We start from the raw sequence: 16,876 nt of genomic DNA, 5'->3' as shown, positions 1-16,876 counted from the left end.
AGTTCGCTACAGGGGGTCGACGTCTGGATTTACGGCATGATGGCGTACCTTGCCTCATCAGGTCCAGCATGTCAATGGCTGGGCTTATGCATAAAGGACAATGGTCGTCGGAGGCTCGGATGGCCCTCACCTCCGTCCACATCAGCGGAGGGTGGCGGTCAGCGCTGCATCCGTACAGTGTCTCGAGTGCCTGGCGGGGGACGGCCAGAACCCCCCACCAACAGACGGACGTCACTGGCTGAACGACACCACTGCTGCAGAGACGACACTGCGGGCTGATTCGCCCCACTTTGCTCGGTGAATGACTCCTCTATCAGTGTTTAGTGCAGTATCATGAAGATGATATCTCATCGTCGTCGACGGACACACCCAAGTCCATCACCACTCACATCTCATACAACACTCACTCACAATGGCACCCGCAGACCTCGACACCGCCGAAGCCCAATGGCGGGCTCAATTCGAAGCCATGAAGACGGCCCTGGCCGGTCTGAAGCTGCCGTCTGCGCCACCATCTGAAGTGGACTTTGACGACGACTACGAGGGGTACTCCTCGGGAAACGGCGCACAGGACGTGTGGGACTTTATTGAAGATGACGACGACGAAGGCGACTATAGCAGTGACCAGCTCGACGGCCCGGACGCACTCAACGGAGACGGCGCGTACGGCGCTGCCTGGTTTGCGAGCAAGTGCTCCGGCATTGCTGCGAAGAATGGCCTGGCCGAGGATGTGTTCCAGAGCCAGGTCATGAGCGTGCTGACCTCGGGCCGGGGCGACGAGGAGCTGCAGTCGCAGCTGGCTGACCTCATCGGCTTTGATGACTTTGACTTCATCATTGAGCTGCTCGGTCACCGCGACGAGATTGTGACCGCCGTCAGCTCACAGGGGGGCCAGGAGGCGACTGGGCGACTGTTGACCAAATCCCAGCGCGAGGAGGCGCTGAGACGCCAGGACTACGAGCACAAGAATGCGGCCCTCGCTCCGACCATGACCAAGGAGATTCAGTACCCCCACGTCTACAAGGCGTACAATGCCGGGAACTCTCTCAGCCACTCTGGCAAGAAGTATGCGCTCCCCACGGGGAGTGAGAGGCTGCAGTTCGAAAAGTACGAAGAGTACGCCATTCCTGCGGGGAAGAAGGGCGTCCTGGGCCCCGGCCAGAAGCTGGTCAAGATATCCGACATGGATGGCCTCTGCCGCGGGACCTTCAAGGGGTACAAGACGCTCAACCGCATGCAGAGTCTGGTGCATCCGGTGGCATACAGGACGAACGAGAACATGCTTATCTGCGCGCCCACTGGTGCTGTAAGTTGTCATCCCCTCAAGCTGTGGCGATGCTGACGGGTGCAGGGTAAAACGGACGCCGCCATGCTCACCATCCTGCAAACCATCGGCCACTACTGCACGCCCAATCCCATCGAGGACCCGGCCACCACAGACTTTGCAGTTGACGCGCAAGACTTCAAGATCGTCTACGTCGCCCCGATGAAGGCGCTCGCGGCGGAAGTCACCGAGAAGCTCGGCAAGCGACTGGCCTGGCTTGGCATCAAGTGCCGCGAGTTCACCGGAGACATGCACCTGACCAAGGCCGAAATCGTCCAGACGCAAATCATCGTCACGACCCCTGAGAAATGGGACGTCGTCACGAGAAAGGGCACCGGCGACACCGAGCTGGTGCAAAAGGTCCGCCTCCTCATCATCGACGAGGTTCACATGCTTCACGACGAGCGCGGTGCCGTGCTGGAGTCGCTCGTTGCCAGAACGGAGCGCCAGGTGGAAAGCACCCAGTCGCTGATCCGCATCGTCGGTCTGAGTGCCACGCTCCCCAACTACATTGATGTGGCCGACTTCCTCAAGGTCAACCGGTACCAGGGTCTCTTTTACTTTGACGCCTCCTTCCGCCCAGTGCCGCTGGAGCAGCACTTCATCGGCGTCAAGGGCAAGGCCGGCTCGAAGCAGTCCAAGGAGAACCTGGACCAGGTCGCCTTCGAAAAGGTCAGAGACATGCTCCAGCGGGACCACCAGGTCATGGTGTTTGTGCACTCGCGGAGAGACACCATGGCCACGGCCAAGATGCTGTACGAGAAGGCCGTGGAAGACTTTTGCGTCGATCTCCTCGACCCGACCATGCATCCCGGGTACGAGAACGCGGTGCGCGATATGAAGTCGTCCAAGGCGCGGGACCTGCGCGAGCTGATCCCAAAAGGTCTCGGCGTGCACCACGCCGGCATGGCCCGTTCCGACAGAAACCTGATGGAGCGGCTCTTTGCCGAAGGAGTCCTCAAAGTGCTCTGCTGTACGGCGACGCTCGCGTGGGGTGTCAACTTGCCCGCCGCGGCCGTCGTCATCAAGGGCACCCAGGTCTATAGCGCCCAGGACGGCAAGTTTGTCGACCTCGGCATCCTCGACGTGTTGCAAATCTTTGGTCGTGCCGGTCGTCCGCAGTTCGAGGACACCGGTATTGGCATGATTTGCACGACACAGGACAGGCTCCACCACTACCTGACCACCGTCACGGAGCAGCAGCCGATCGAGTCCAAGTTCTCGACGAAGCTGGTCGACAACCTCAACGCCGAGATCGCGCTGGGCACGGTGACGTCCATCCCCGAGGCCGTCCAGTGGATCGGCTACTCGTACCTGTTCGTCCGCATGCAACGGAGCCCCATGAGCTACGGCATCGAGTGGGCTGAGATCAGGGACGACCCGACGCTCGTCCAGAGGCGCCGCACGCTGGCGATCCAGGCGGCCCGCACGCTACAGCAGAGCCAGATGATCATCTTCAACGAGGTGACCGAGGAGCTCCGCAGCAAGGACATTGGCCGCATTGCAAGCCAGTATTACATCCTGCACACCAGCATCCAGATCTTCAACACCATGATGCAGCCGCAAGCCACCGAGGCCGACATCCTCAAAATGATTAGCATGAGCGGAGAGTTTGACAATATCCAGTCGAGAGACTCGGAGGAAAAGGAGCTTACCAAGATGAAGTATGACGTGGTGCCCTGCGAGGTCGACAGCGGCATCGACACGCCCCAGGCCAAGACGAACATTCTGCTTCAGGCGTACATTTGCAGAGCCCAGCCGGAGGACTTTGCGCTGGGCAACGACCTGAACTACGTGGCCCAGCAGGCCGGCCGCATCTGCAGGGCCTTGTTCATGATTGCCCTGAATAGGAGATGGGGCCACCAGTGCTTGGTCCTGCTCACGCTGGCCAAGTCGATCGAGAAGCGCATCTGGGCGTTCCAGCACCCCCTGCACCAGTTTGACTTTCCCAAGTCAGTGCTCAACCAGCTCGACGCCAAGGACAACCTGTCGATCGAGGCCATGAGGGACATGGAGCCCGCAGAGATTGGCAGCCTCGTCCACAACCAGAGCGCCGGCAAGAAAATTGCCCACATTCTCAACAACTTTCCCACGGTCAGCGTTGAGGCTGAGATCGCCCCTCTTAACCGCGACGTCCTCCGCATCAAGCTGTTCATCTACCCAGACTTCAAGTGGAACGACCATGTCCACGGCACGTCCGAGTCGTACTACATCTGGGTCGAGAACTCGGAGACGTCCGAGATTTACCACCACGAGTTCTTCATCCTCAACAGGAGAAAGATTCACGACGACCACGAGCTCAACTTCACTATTCCCCTCTCCGACCCCCTGCCGAACCAAATCTACGTGCGGGCGGTCTCTGACCGGTGGCTCGGCGCCGAGACGGTCACGCCCGTCTCCTTCCAGCACCTCATCCGCCCCGACACGGAGAGCGTCTACACCGACCTCCTGAACCTGCAGCCGCTGCCCATCAGCGCCCTGAAGAACCCGGCCCTCGAGGAGATTTACGCCCAGCGCTTCCAGTTCTTCAACCCCATGCAGACGCAAATCTTCCACACCCTCTACCACACGCCTGCAAACGTCCTCCTCGGCTCGCCCACGGGCAGCGGCAAGACAGTCGCGGCGGAGCTCGCCATGTGGTGGGCGTTCAAGGAGCGCCCCGGGTCAAAGGTCGTCTACATCGCCCCCATGAAGGCCCTCGTCCGCGAGCGTGTCAAGGACTGGGGTGCCCGGCTTGCGCGGCCCCTCGGCCTCAAGCTGGTCGAGCTGACGGGTGACAACACGCCCGACACGCGCACGATCAAGGACGCCGACGTAATCATCACCACCCCTGAGAAGTGGGACGGTATCTCCCGTAGCTGGCAGACGAGAGGCTACGTCCGCCAGGTCAGCCTGGTCATCATTGATGAGATCCACCTGCTCGCCGGCGACCGCGGCCCGATTCTGGAGATCATCGTCTCGCGCATGAACTACATTGCGGCGTCCATCAAGAACTCGGTCCGCCTGCTCGGCATGTCGACGGCCTGCGCAAACGCGACGGACCTGGGCAACTGGCTCGGCGTCAAGGAGGGCCTTTTCAACTTCCGACACTCGGTCCGCCCCGTCCCGCTGGAGCTCTACATTGACGGCTTCCCCGAGACCAGGGGGTTCTGTCCGTTGATGCAGTCCATGAACCGCCCGACGTTCCTCGCGGTCAAGACGCACAGCCCCGACAAGCCCGTCATCGTGTTCGTCCCGTCTCGAAGGCAGACCCGCCTGACGGCCAAGGACCTCATCAACTACTGCGGCATGGAGGACAACCCACGACGGTTCCTCCACATGGACGAGGACGACCTGCAGCTCAACCTCGCCCGCGTCAAGGACGACGCCCTCAAGGAAGCCATCAGCTTCGGCATCGGCCTGCACCACGCCGGTCTCGTCGAGTCTGACCGTCAGCTCGCCGAGGAGCTCTTCCTCAACAACAAGATCCAGATCCTGGTCGCGACCAGTACCCTCGCCTGGGGCGTTAACTTGCCCGCTCACCTCGTCGTCGTCAAGGGCACGCAGTTTTACGACGCCAAGATCGAGGGCTACAAGGACATGGACCTGACAGATGTCCTCCAGATGCTGGGCCGCGCCGGCCGTCCGCAGTTCGACAACTCGGGCGTGGCGCGCATCTTTACACAAGACGCCAAAAAGGACTTTTACAAGCACTTTTTACACACCGGCTTCCCCGTGGAATCCTCCCTCCACACCGTCCTCGACAATCATTTGTGCGCCGAAGTCTCGGCCGAGACTGTCATCACGAAGCAGGACGCCCTGGACTACCTCACGTGGACGTTCTTCTTCCGCCGCCTGCACAAGAACCCCTCGTACTACGGCCTCGAGATCTCCGCCGAGGAGCACAACAGCATCGCCGCGCAGACGATGGCCAACGACTACATGATTGAGATGATTGAAAAGTCCCTGGGTGAGCTGGCAAAGTCCAGCTGCGTCGAGGTGTTCCCCAACGGCGATGTCGACCCCACGCCCTTTGGCAAGATTATGAGTTACTACTACCTCTCTCACAAGACCATCCGCCACCTCGTCAAGCACGCCAAGGCCCAGGCGTCTTTTCTCGATGTGCTGTCGTGGATGTCGCGCGCGACCGAGTACGATGAGCTCCCGGTCCGCCACAACGAAGACCTCATCAACGACGAGCTGTCCCGCAACCTGACTTATTCTGGCAACTCTTTTGGCCTGCCCATGTGGGACCCCCATGTGAAGGCCTTCCTCCTGCTCCAGGCGCACATGTCGCGCATCTCCCTGCCCATCACGGATTACGTCGGTGACCAGACCAGCGTGCTTGACCAGGCCATCCGTATTATCCAGGCCTCCATCGACGTCCTCACGGAGCTGGGCCACCTTTCCAGTTGCCTCGAGTTCATCAAGCTCCTGCAGTGCATCAAGTCAGCTCGCTGGCCCACCGACCACCCGGCCTCCATTCTTCCCGGCGTGGGCGTGGACACGCTCAAGAACGACACGTCGGACCTGACCCTCGCCAAGATTGGCGCTCTGGGATCCCCGGGCAAAATTACGCAGCTGGCGAAGAAGCTCTCCGTCGCGCCGCACCAGCAGCCTCGCTTCGCAAAGGCCGTCGCACAGCTCCCGAACCTCGCCGTGTCGGTCCCGGAGACGACCGCGCTGTCGGTGTCCGTCGACCTCCGCCGTCTGAACCCCCTGACGGAGCGCGACGCCCACGTCTACGCACCGCGCTTCCCGAAGCCGCAAAATGAAGGCTGGTTTGTCGTCCTGGCCGACGCGGCCCGGGACGAGGTCATCGCCGTCAAGCGCGCGGGCTGGTCTCAGGGCGCCGGCAGAAGCGTCGCCGTCGGCTCCAAGCCCACGGCCCGCGCCAACTTCAAGGTGCCCGAAGCCGCTCAGGGCAGGAAGCTCGATGTGCTCGTCGTCAGCGATGCTTATGTAGGGCTAGAGTACAGGGTCGGCGGGATCGACATCCCGACGGCGCCCGTGGTGGACGACGATGTAGACAAGTCCAAGAAGGCACAGGCACAGCAGAGCGGTGGTGGTGCCTCTCGGGCGTAAGGCCTTGATGACATGATGGTATTAGATGGAGCCAAGCCATGCTATGACGAATGCAGCCCGCGCTCATGATGAAACTATACACAAGGATAGAAAGGAAACCCCTTTGCCACCAAAACAATGCTTTCTCGCGAGAGATGCTCTCTCTGTAAAACCCAGTCCCGTAAAACAGCCATGCAGTGATGCCGCATGCAAAAATCAAACCCTGTGCCGTGATCCCCTTTGAAGAAAAGCCCAATAGTCCATGCCCAAACGCCTCGCACCATGCTTGATCCAGAAATGTGGTTTGTCGTGTACTGCATGATTATGTCCTCAGCCAGTCCGGATCGTGTCGTTCGTCTCAGAATGCCCAAAAAAACAGTCGTCAAATATCCGTCTCTTCGTACCGTCGTCTCACGTTGCAGAATGAAAGGCCCAATCTTCCAGAGCCTGACTCAACAACACTTCCTCCGCGCCTTGGCGGCGCCATCATCGGTATTCTGCTCCGTGCCTCCCTGCTCGACGGTGACGGCGGGCGAGAAGCCGGGCGAAAAGAGCCAACTGCGCCGGTCCCGTCCCACGCGGAAGCTGCCGCGCGGGTTCATGCCGTCAAAGTAGCCGCCGTCCATGCCGGACTCATAGCCCGGAGTGCCGGGGGTGGCCGTCGCCATGAGCAGCGCCTGCTGCATCTTGCGGTTCTGCTCGACGAGCTTGCGCGTCACCACGCGGAACACCTCCTCCACGCCCTCGCCGCTCTCGGCGCTGATCTCGTGGCACGCGTCCCACCCGACCTCCTGGCCCCAGAAGCCCGAGCTGCGCTTCGACGAAGGGCTCCGCGGCTCGCCGCCGCCGCCGCCGCTGCCAAACTGGCTGTGCACCTGCGACGAGGACGTCCGCGGGTCGGAGGACGACAGATGCGAGGGCATGCCTGTCGGTGTGGCCGTGGGCGGCGGCGTGGATGCCAGGCCCGGGGCGAGGTTCTCGGCGACGTAGGCTATACAGCGCTCGAAGGGCACCTCGCGGCGGGAGGGGTCGCGGGCGACAATGTCTGCCTTTGTGCCGACGACGTGCAGAACGACGTCGCCGGGGAGGTTGCGGCGCAGCTCGGTCAGCCAGATGCCCATCTCGGTGAAGGACTGGGCGTCCGTGATGGAGTAGCAGAGGATGCAGGCGTTGGCGCCCCGGTAGTAGAGGCGCGATATGGAGCGGAAGCGTTCCTGGCCGGCTGGGTTTGTTAGTCGATACGTAAAGAACAATGGGGAGAGCAAGACGTACCCGTATCCCAGATCTGCAGGCGCACCATGGTGTCGGTATCGGTGTCGACGACGCGCTTGGTCATGAAGCTCGCGCCGACGGTGGACGTCGTCTGTGCCGGGTTGAAGGAGCCCTTGCAGTACCGCATGACGAGGCTCGTCTTGCCGACATTCTGGGAGCCGAGGACGACGATCTTTGCCTCGAGGGACGACATTCTGAGAGGCAGGGAGAGAGAGTAGGGGAGAAGGGAGAAGCGCGGTCGCGCGCTGGTGATCGGTCGGAATCGGTTCGATTCGGGCAGTCGGCGATGGTGACCGAGAGTGACGAAAAAGGGGGCCCGGAATGTTGTTGAAGAATTCGCGAGACGAGCTGGACGACGTGTGTGTGTGCTGTGGTTCCTGGATGTGGCTGTCGTGCTAGTCTTGGGCTGGAGGAGTGGTCCGAGTACTCGAGGCACGATGCGATGTTTGGTACGTAGTGGGTGCCGTCGGGTGTGGCTTTCGTTTGCTGTAGTACGAGGGAGGCAGACAGGCACTCTCGAGGCACTTTTTGGATCTAAGGATAGTCACGCCGCGCCAAGTGTGATGTAGGCACCCACGAGGTCACAGATCGGCCGATGCGGCGCGTGGTCTCGGATGCCGGCGGGGGGGAAGGGTATGCGCTGGAATGGCCTTCTACGGCTTGGTCTAGAAAAGGAGACGGAAGCGTGCGATAAGGAAAGTGTGTGGTGAGGCAGGGACGAGGGTGGGCGGGCTGGTGTTTTTGTTGATGTTTTGTTGTTTTATTTTCCCTCGACGTACGTAACATGGGGGGATGAGAGTGAGGGATCATTGATCACGGACGGCATGGGGGGGACGGGGGCTAGTCTTGTGAGATGTAATCGGCTTTATTTTGCGGGGCGAACGAACGGCCGGCTCGACGGTTGCAACACACACACTCACCCACAGACGCTCTCCGAAAAGGAATACCAGAAAGTCAAGTTTCCAGGGGGAGATTGGAGTTGCGCCGTCGTTCGTTTCTCGTTTCTTTCTGAGACCTGCTCCAGAGGCCTGGGTATGGGATTTAGTGCCCGCCGCGGGGAGGCCGTTGGGATGATGCTGCTTTGCCCGCCGTGCACACCGAGCCTCTCTCAGCTGACGAAGACGGCGACGTGCCATCGGCGGGGGAGGGCTGCATGAATTAAATGAGGGTCGTGTCGTATACATGAAGAGCAGAATTCGGTAGTGCTGAGAATGCCCATCTCTGGTGGTGTGATTCGAGAGGCTGCCACTGTTCGAAAACCAAACCTAGGTAGGCCAAAGAAAGGTAAGGCTATCTCACCACCACAGACCTCGGTGAGGGTGACCTCCCCGGAAGGTCTGTGAACGCGGATGTGGCTCAGCGCCGGCGACCGCTGAAACAAGCGCTGTATTCTGGCGAGACGGCGCCAGGGACGCTAGACGGTCGATGTTCGGCGCATTGTGGGAACAGCAGGTCGCGTGGTGAGCCTGTTCCCCACCGTTCGCTATCTTTACAATGCAGCATGGCGTCATCGTTCACCTTTCAGCCAGCAGCATCCATTCAACAACGTTCGGAGGACGCTGCTCCCGTCGCAGACTCGACGCGCCCCGGAGCTTTGCTGACCATTGGGACGAACAACGGCCGGCCGGTAGACACGGCGTCTAATGCACGTGCAGACCAGCCCAATCAGTCAACGTCCTCGGCATCTCGTCCGACGACGCCACCGCTGATCCCCCACGCCGGCGACCGCTGGCTTTGTCCAGCAGCCGCCGCCCCTTTGTCGGTGAACCGGTCGTTGGCGCGCCAGGTACAGAAATCTCACAGGTCTCGGTCGACTTCACGTTGGAATGCGCGGTCACGGGTAGATTGGAGGCTCTAAACTTGGGCTGAATCTGGCCCCCACTGGAACGTATCGCCATACATCAACGTTACGGCGCGAGCAACCATGTTCTAATCTTAGTCTTCTTTCATTACGTCGTCACAGTACCATCGCATCATTTGGCGCGACCTTATACTATACATTAAGTAGTCTATCGGGGGTATTATCCTTCTGTCGCTTTTGTCTATAGTCTATCCATCCAGTAGTAAATCAACGCTTACAAAACAACGTGGACGGTCTTGGCAACGCTGGGGGTGCCGTTGGCGTTCGAGACGAACAGGTAGTAGTAGCCGGGGAGGAGGATGCCGTAGTCCTCGGGCAGCTTGGCCGAGTACTCGTTGCCGTTGACCTGAAAGTCGAGGGGAATGCGGCGCTGGTCCGTGTTGGACGAGTGCGTGACGCTGCCGGTGCGGATCAGCGCGACCTTGGCCGGGCCCTCGCAGTTCTCGACCGTGAAGGTGATGGTCGCGCCGGCCTTGACGGGGTCGGTGCCGATGGTGGCAATGTTGGGGCGCGCCGCGAGGGTGCCGTCCGCGTTGAAGAGGTAGGGCGGCTGGAAGATCTCACCGTCGGCGTGGTCGACCGTCTTGTCGCACTTGGCCGTGGAGCCGAGGATGGTCTGCACGTAGCAGAGGCCGCCGCCGCCGGAGAAGACGGTCGCGTCGGGCATCAGGATGGAGACGGAGTGGTAGTTGCGGGGGACGGCCATGGGCGCCATCTGCTTCCACTCCTTGGTCTCGGGGTTGAACAGCTCGGCAATGAGGATGCCGTCCGTGTTGGTGAAGACGAGGGACTTGCGCTGGCCGCCGGTGACGAGGACTTGGCCGTCGGGAAGGACGACGGCGTTGGCGAAGCCGCGGGGGAAGGCCATGTCGGCGACACGCTCGACCTCGGCGGGGGTGTTGGGCTCGCCAATGGTGGTGATGTGGGCGTGCTTGTTGGCGACGCTGTCCGTGTAGTCGGGGCTGCCGCCGGCGGAGAGGATCTTGCCGGCGACGGCGTCGTACATGACCCAGACGCCGCACATGGCGTTCTGGTCGTCGCGGGTGGCCGCCTTCATGACGGAGCCGTCACCGTCGGTGCCGTACCAGTGCTGGTCCTTGCTGGGGCCGGCCTGGTAGACGCTGCCGTTCTTCCAGCCAAAGAGCCACGCGTGGTTGTCCTCACGCCAGATGCCCTCGTGGTCGACGGTAAGCATGGGCTTGACGTCGGCGCCGTTGAGCAGGGTCCACTCGTTGGTCTCAGGGTCGTACATCTCGCCGTTCTTGCCCTCGCGGGGACCAGAGTAGGCGCCGCCAATGGTGAAGATCTTGCCGTTGGACAGCGTGGTCGAGGTCTGGTAGCCGCGGGCAATCTTCATGTCGGGGCCGCGGGTGAAGTTGTTGGTGGCCGGGTCGTAGATGGAGACCGCCTCGGCGTCGGAGCCGCCCTGGACGACGATGCGGCCGTCCTGGAGCTGGCTGATGCCGGGGCAGAACATGTCGTGGTGGGTGTTGGTGACGGTGCGCTGGGAGATCTCGCCGGTGGCGAAGTTGTAGTCGCCGTACTGGGTCATGCCAGAGGCGCCGCCAAAGGCGTCCTTGCCCCAGGAGGAGAAGAAGAGCAGCCTGTCGGGCTGGGGGTAGGCGGGGACGATGTAGGCCGCGACGGGGATGACGGGCAAGCGGATGAGGTCTCCCCACTTGCCCTCGACGGCAGGGTTGTAGGTCTCGGGGACGTGGATGGTGGTGAACTGCTTGTCCTGGACCCAGAAGAGCGAGTTGGCGGGCTCGGCGCCCTTGATGTGGCAGACATTGTTGATGTTGTCGTGGACGGACTTGGTGCAGTCCTTGGTGTTGGAGCAGAGCTCGGCACAGGCCTGGACGGTGGTGACGTCCTTGACCATCTTGACGCTGGTGCCGGTGTAGTCGGTGTTGAGGCAGACGCGGAACTCCTTGTCGGTGTTGGGGACCTTGTACGACTCCTCGTCAAAGGGGCAGGTGGCGAGGAAGGAACCCTCGGGCAGGTCGTTGGTCATGCGGATGGAGACGAAGCGGCCGTCGGCGGCCCAGTTCATGTTGTTCTTGTTGTCCTTGACGTGGCAGAGCTTGTCCTCCGTGTCGTAGACGGCACGGTAGCAGCGGGCATCCGTATCACAGATCTGGACGCAGTCCTTGGTCGAGGCCACATCCTTCACGACCTGGAGGCTGTTGCCGCCATACTGGTAGTCGGAGCCGGGGCAGACGGTGTACTTGACGCCGATGGGGGTCTCCCAGACGGCCTCCTCGTTGGGGCACTTGGTGATGGCCGCGGAGGACAGTTGTGAAAAGAGTGTGGCGGCAGCGAGTGCCGTGTAAGTGTTTGAGCGAACCATGTTGTGTCGAATGAGTGTAGTAAGTGTTGAGTGAGTGTATGTGGAGTGAGTGTGATTATCAGATACGTATGAAAGAAGGACCGTATCTGTTATTAGGACAACGCACTGAAAAGACTAAAGGAAAAGAACGAAAGGCAACTCTTGGTGATTTGCGAGAGCGACGTTGGAGAGAGAGTCCCAAACAAACAAGAGGAGGGAGAAACTTGTTCATTTTGTATATACGCTCACTCGATGCCAAGTGCTGCGGTCCTCCCTCCAGGAGACACAGGTCCATCGAGGAGTGCAAACCTGGGAGCCCCCCGCTGGGCTGCGCCATCCCGCAGGTACGGTGTGGCCCGATAGAGTCTGCCAGGGGAACCGACGACATCGTCGAGGCCGAGAGGGCGCTGGCGAATAGGAACCGAACGCGAGCAGGAGGATCTCCATACGAGAAGGGATAAGGTGGAAACAGAGTCCTGGCGCGCTAAGTGTTGGGCGGGCGGAGGTCCAAGCCAAGGTTGCCGTGATGTGGGATCCGAACGTGTGAAGGCACCGCAACCTGTGGAGTGCTTAAACGCCCGCCCGGTCACCTCTGAAGAGACGTCGACGGCCATCGTCCATAGAAGGTTTGGACGCCTTCCCCTTGGCCTTCCCTGCCATGGGGCCCGCAGTTTGCCCCGTTTCCGTTGTTGCTCTGGGGCTCTTGCGGCTGGGTCGCATGACTGATCGCCAGAACGGCCATCGAGCAAGACTCTGTAGGAAAAAATTCGTCTGAACTTCATGCGAGACAAGCTTCGCTGCTGTAAAAGCTGTCAATTAGAGTTCCCGTCCGTTCCCGTCGTCTGATGTACCGGAAGTTCGGCTGACGTAAACCTGCCGCTGTCAGCATCATCCCAATAGCCTCACCGTCGACGTTCACCTCGCGCTGCCATCACCCCTGCTCCGCGAGGGAGTGATTCCTCCCCACGGCCAAGGAATTAAGGTGAACGGAGAAGACCGAGCAATTGCCCGGCGACCACAGGCTGAGGCCATCGTGCACAAAATCCTCTTTCGGATGCAGGACAAACTCTCAATGTCGTACGCAGACCGCCGCACGCCTCCGGACCACTTGGTTCGACACCGCGTCTTCGTATCGCGATAGCTTCGACGATCGATGAGAAATACGACGAGAGGCGCCGGCCAACTGCCTTCGAATGGCCAGACCCAACAGGCAGAAATGCTGCCAGCTCTACGGGTTCAAAACACCGGTAATCTGCGTCGGAGCATGGTTGAACGCAGACCTCATCGCTGGGAGTTGTGCAACGAAAATAGCATCCGAAAATGTGGGATATCCGTAGGCGATGTGGGATAAAAATCTCCCAGGGCGCCAACTCAAAAAGTTTCCAGAGATCTCGGAGCCTCGATGGCAGGGGTCACCCGTCTACCGGATTATGAAACAAGGAATACAGTGTGTCGATCTCTTTAGGCTTGGCCTGCGCTCCCCTGCCCGTTTGAGATGCCGCTAAACCAAACAAAGTTGGGCGGCCAAGGCCATCGTGGAGCTGCCCCCGTTCCCCTTTTTCCGAACCGCAATGTCTTTTTTTATTGTTGGCGCCGCCCGTATGACTCGCATTCATGTTCGTTTGCGGGAGCTGAGTCGCTTACGCGATGGATAACTATGCACATCTTATGATCTGCCCACCGGCCCCATGGGCTGTGCAGCGGGTGTTCGTGCACAGAAGCTTCGTATCCCGTCTTGCTCTCCTGAACGAATTTCCCATGCACAATGCGACTTCCGTAGACTCTCGTTCTACTCAGAATCCGCTGCCGCAGGGGTCAGTGATTGGCTACAGGCGTGGATAATGTGTACTTTGCCCCGGCTTAGCTCCTTTTAGACCTCTACACACGTCTAGTTCTAGCTTAGCGGCTCTTTGCCAGAGACTCTGTAGCCAATTATACCAGTGCAATAGGCCTTTTATGGGGGCGCGGATTCTGAGTAGAACGAGAGTCTACGGTTGTGCGATCTGACGTCACCGCTTGGACGGGGCCGGATGTAACGGGACAAGGCAAAGTAAGACTCCGATCGCCGGGGCGGAGGCTCTGCCGCCTCCCTGACGACACCCCTCCCGGTCCCCGGCAAGTAAGACTTCCTGCGGCGGGCTTCTACTCATATCCTGCCTGCGAGTTGCGATTATTCGCCGGGAAACGTTGGTCTGCTGGACAATTCGAAGCAGATCCGACGGGTTTCGTTGTGCGAAAGCATTCTCTGTGTTGATCGTGACTGTGCCATTCACTTGGAGCCTGTCGCGCATCTGCTCGAACACGCGCAGCACCTTCTCCTCACTTTGAAGGTATTTTCCCAACTGCATTTTGACGAATTCCTCTCTCTTTCCAGAATCAGAAAACGCTTCCTGGAGAATCGGGAATCGAGGCGCCATTTTCTTTTGATCGTCTGGCGGTGTCGTGGGTGGGTGCCTGCGTTGGTATTGGTTTGTTGTGGGAGGAAAGGAAAGGAGGCACAGGCGAAGAGAGACAAGGGAAAAAGAGATCAAGGCATGACAACGCGCACAAGAAACAACTGCAACAACAATCTCCATCACTTAACTTACGTTCGTCTTACACGACTAGACTCGGATTATGCGTCAATGAAGGGTCTCAATCACCGGGCAAGCTGATATATTATCACACACGATTCGACGTTTCAAACCACCAAAGGCGAGGCAACCCAAGTACACGCGAAGCGTACCAGTGGCGATAGTCTAAACTGTGACTATACGCCCTCTTCAAACCATATAATGTCGCCTGGTAAACCCCAAACCAGCTTTGCATGTCTGCTCGCGCCTGCTGTGTCATGGTCCACCGTACCTTCCATCCAGACCTCACCTGCCTGCGCTTTCCAAGCGAGTCTGCGCTTGCCAATCCTGTAGCCCCGCTTTCTTTTGTTCAACTTGACTTTATCGTCGTTGCCTCTGTCGTCCTCCATCATCCTCTCTGGCACTTACCATCCAACTTTATTAGTACCCAAGTACATACGCAAAGATGCCAAGCGCAATGAACGCTGTGATTGATAACCTGAAGAAGAATGTGAATGAGGCGAAGACAATGATCGCGAATATGGACTGCCTCATTCAGCGGGTTCCTTGCCCAGCGAGGCACTCGCGTGCTATGCTAAGCGACGAATTACATAACGAGAGCAGTAGATTGGCTGTCAAAATGCTCCGATGCATTACAGGAAGCCCGGCTAAAGATTGAGAGATTGCCAATGGCTGATTATGTCTGGCAAACTTTAGCCTGGCTTCAAGAGCTTACCAACCTTCGCGAGACCCTGACTGCCACCCACGAGGAATCGAAAGCGCGGCAGTGCGAGACAATCGGACGACTGAAGCGAGAAATCTTGAGACTTCGAGACGAAGCTGCGAAGACCGAAGATAGGCAGAAAGCCACTGAGGTCGAGCAGATTGAAACGCATACGTCGAGAAGATGCTGCGAAAGCGAAGACTGAAGCTAGGCAAGAGGCCATTGAGGTCGAGCAGATGCGGCGGCAGCTCCAAGAGCAGGCACAGAAGCACACCCGCGAGATCGATCATATGCGTCGGCGGAAGCACGTAGCAGAATATTCCGCCGACGACTTAAGACGCTCTGTCAAAGCACACGTCCAGGTTGTTCGACAACGACGCTCTCGAGAAGAACAGCGATACTTTGCTAGCCGCCAAGAGCTGCAAGAGTAGTTGCCGTTCCGCAGAGACCATAGAGCCACAGTAGGCAAAGTCGCAACCGACGATTGCCACGACGAGTCCTATGTGGCGGCGCTCGAGGACACGACGATGGCCATAGATAAGCTCAGAGAGCAAGTCGGCCAGCCGGTCCCCGGACCAGAGCAAGGAGTGGCCAAGTACGCCCGTGGTGACGAGACGGCGGCGCACAAAGAGGCACGCCCGGCCGAGAAACACCGCGCGGCTAACCCAACTCTTCCGGGTTCGTCGGAGTGGAGAGAAGTCATCGGAGACGTGGTTGGTCTGCTCAGCAATTTTGACGTAGAGGCGGTGCAATCGTGCAACTATGGCGTCGATGATGCTATACAAGAAGTTCTGTCTTGTCTGATCCTTGACAGGTGCCGTGCTAGTCTCAGGGTCTTAGTCGATGGGGAAGGCGAGACAGAGTGGTACTGCATGACACGGATTAGAGACTATGGCTTCGGGCCGTTAGCTATTTGCGATGACTGCAACTTGTTCCAGTGTATACATTTGCGACGTCAGGCTGATGGGATCATATGCATTAAACAGGGCTGATTCAATACATTACTTCATCTCACCATGTATTTGTTATTCTATGGAGACTGCTTCATCACTTGCTTGCTTTACTATGATAGTTTAAATATCCGTGACGTAGTACTTAACTGCTCTGTAACATGCGTATAAAATCATTTTAAAAGAGAATTATGAAATTCCAAGTATTTAATCGAACCGTGCTTGAATTTTCATCATAAGTATTCTCTATCTGGTGGGAATCTCCGTAGTGAGTGTCATCAGTGACCACCGCGACCAGGTTCTCCGTGACCTCTACCGCGGTATTAAACCTTTTGGCCTGTAGGGCTTGCCTCGTCCCCAGGGCCGCCCTCTTCAGCCTCGGAGCCTGTGTCATCATGGCGGCTTTGCGTTGGAGAGTTTCCAGTATGGTCTTGATGCGGTTTCTGGGGCGCGTGGTCGAAAAGTTCTCGCCAGTGGAAGGTCGCGCAGGTTGTCAAGTTTCGAAGCGAAATCGCTCCTTGAGGATCTTTTCGTCAACATCGCCGTATATGTCATTCTCACAGGCGAAACGGTGCTTGATGCGAATATTTGGGTCATAGCTACAGTAGAACAGCATATACTCATAGCCTTCTGCTCCAAGCACTTCGGGGCGCCTTGAGCGGCTGGCGTTGAATGTCGTGGGCAAGATATCAACACCATTGAATGCGTACAGCTGTATGGTATCTCCTGACTTGGCGTCGTCGGTTCTCAATTGGACTGCTGCCAGCAGTTTTTAATTGGCGTCTTCGCCGCCCTGGAACCGAAGGACATCCTCTTCCTCT

The 16,876-nt window shown here is 58.8% G+C and overlaps 3 protein-coding genes across 3 annotated transcripts; 1 reads left to right on the top strand and 2 right to left on the bottom strand.

The window, feature by feature from the left end:
- Nucleotides 1–412: 412 nt before the first annotated feature.
- Nucleotides 413–6,388, top strand: mug81 (putative helicase mug81; the record flags this gene model as incomplete). The annotated part of the gene is made up of 2 exons (XM_037320307.1): nt 413–1,306; nt 1,352–6,388. 2 exons carry the CDS (start codon nt 413–415, stop codon nt 6,386–6,388), a joined length of 5,931 nt encoding a protein of 1,976 aa, XP_037181785.1.
- A 431-nt stretch (nt 6,389–6,819) lies between these two features.
- On the bottom strand, nt 6,820–7,832 carry RYL2 (Ras-like GTP-binding protein RYL2; the record flags this gene model as incomplete). The annotated part of the gene is made up of 2 exons (XM_037320306.1): nt 6,820–7,589; nt 7,640–7,832. 2 exons carry the CDS (start codon nt 7,830–7,832, stop codon nt 6,820–6,822), a joined length of 963 nt encoding a protein of 320 aa, XP_037180929.1.
- Nucleotides 7,833–9,714: 1,882 nt separating this feature from the next.
- GAOA-2 (Galactose oxidase) lies at nt 9,715–11,850 on the bottom strand (the record flags this gene model as incomplete). The annotated part of the gene is made up of 1 exon (XM_037320305.1): nt 9,715–11,850. The coding sequence occupies one exon, from the start codon at nt 11,848–11,850 to the stop codon at nt 9,715–9,717; it is 2,136 nt and encodes a 711-aa protein (XP_037180780.1).
- Between the last annotated feature and the right edge of the window lie 5,026 nt (nt 11,851–16,876).

This window comes from Colletotrichum aenigma (assembly GCF_013390185.1).
Source record: "Colletotrichum aenigma strain Cg56 chromosome Unknown KSG_Cg56_contig03, whole genome shotgun sequence".
In the NCBI taxonomy this organism is placed as follows: domain Eukaryota; kingdom Fungi; phylum Ascomycota; class Sordariomycetes; order Glomerellales; family Glomerellaceae; genus Colletotrichum; species Colletotrichum aenigma.
Note: the sequence above shows the minus strand (reverse complement) of the source record. Positions and strands in the feature narration are given on the sequence as shown.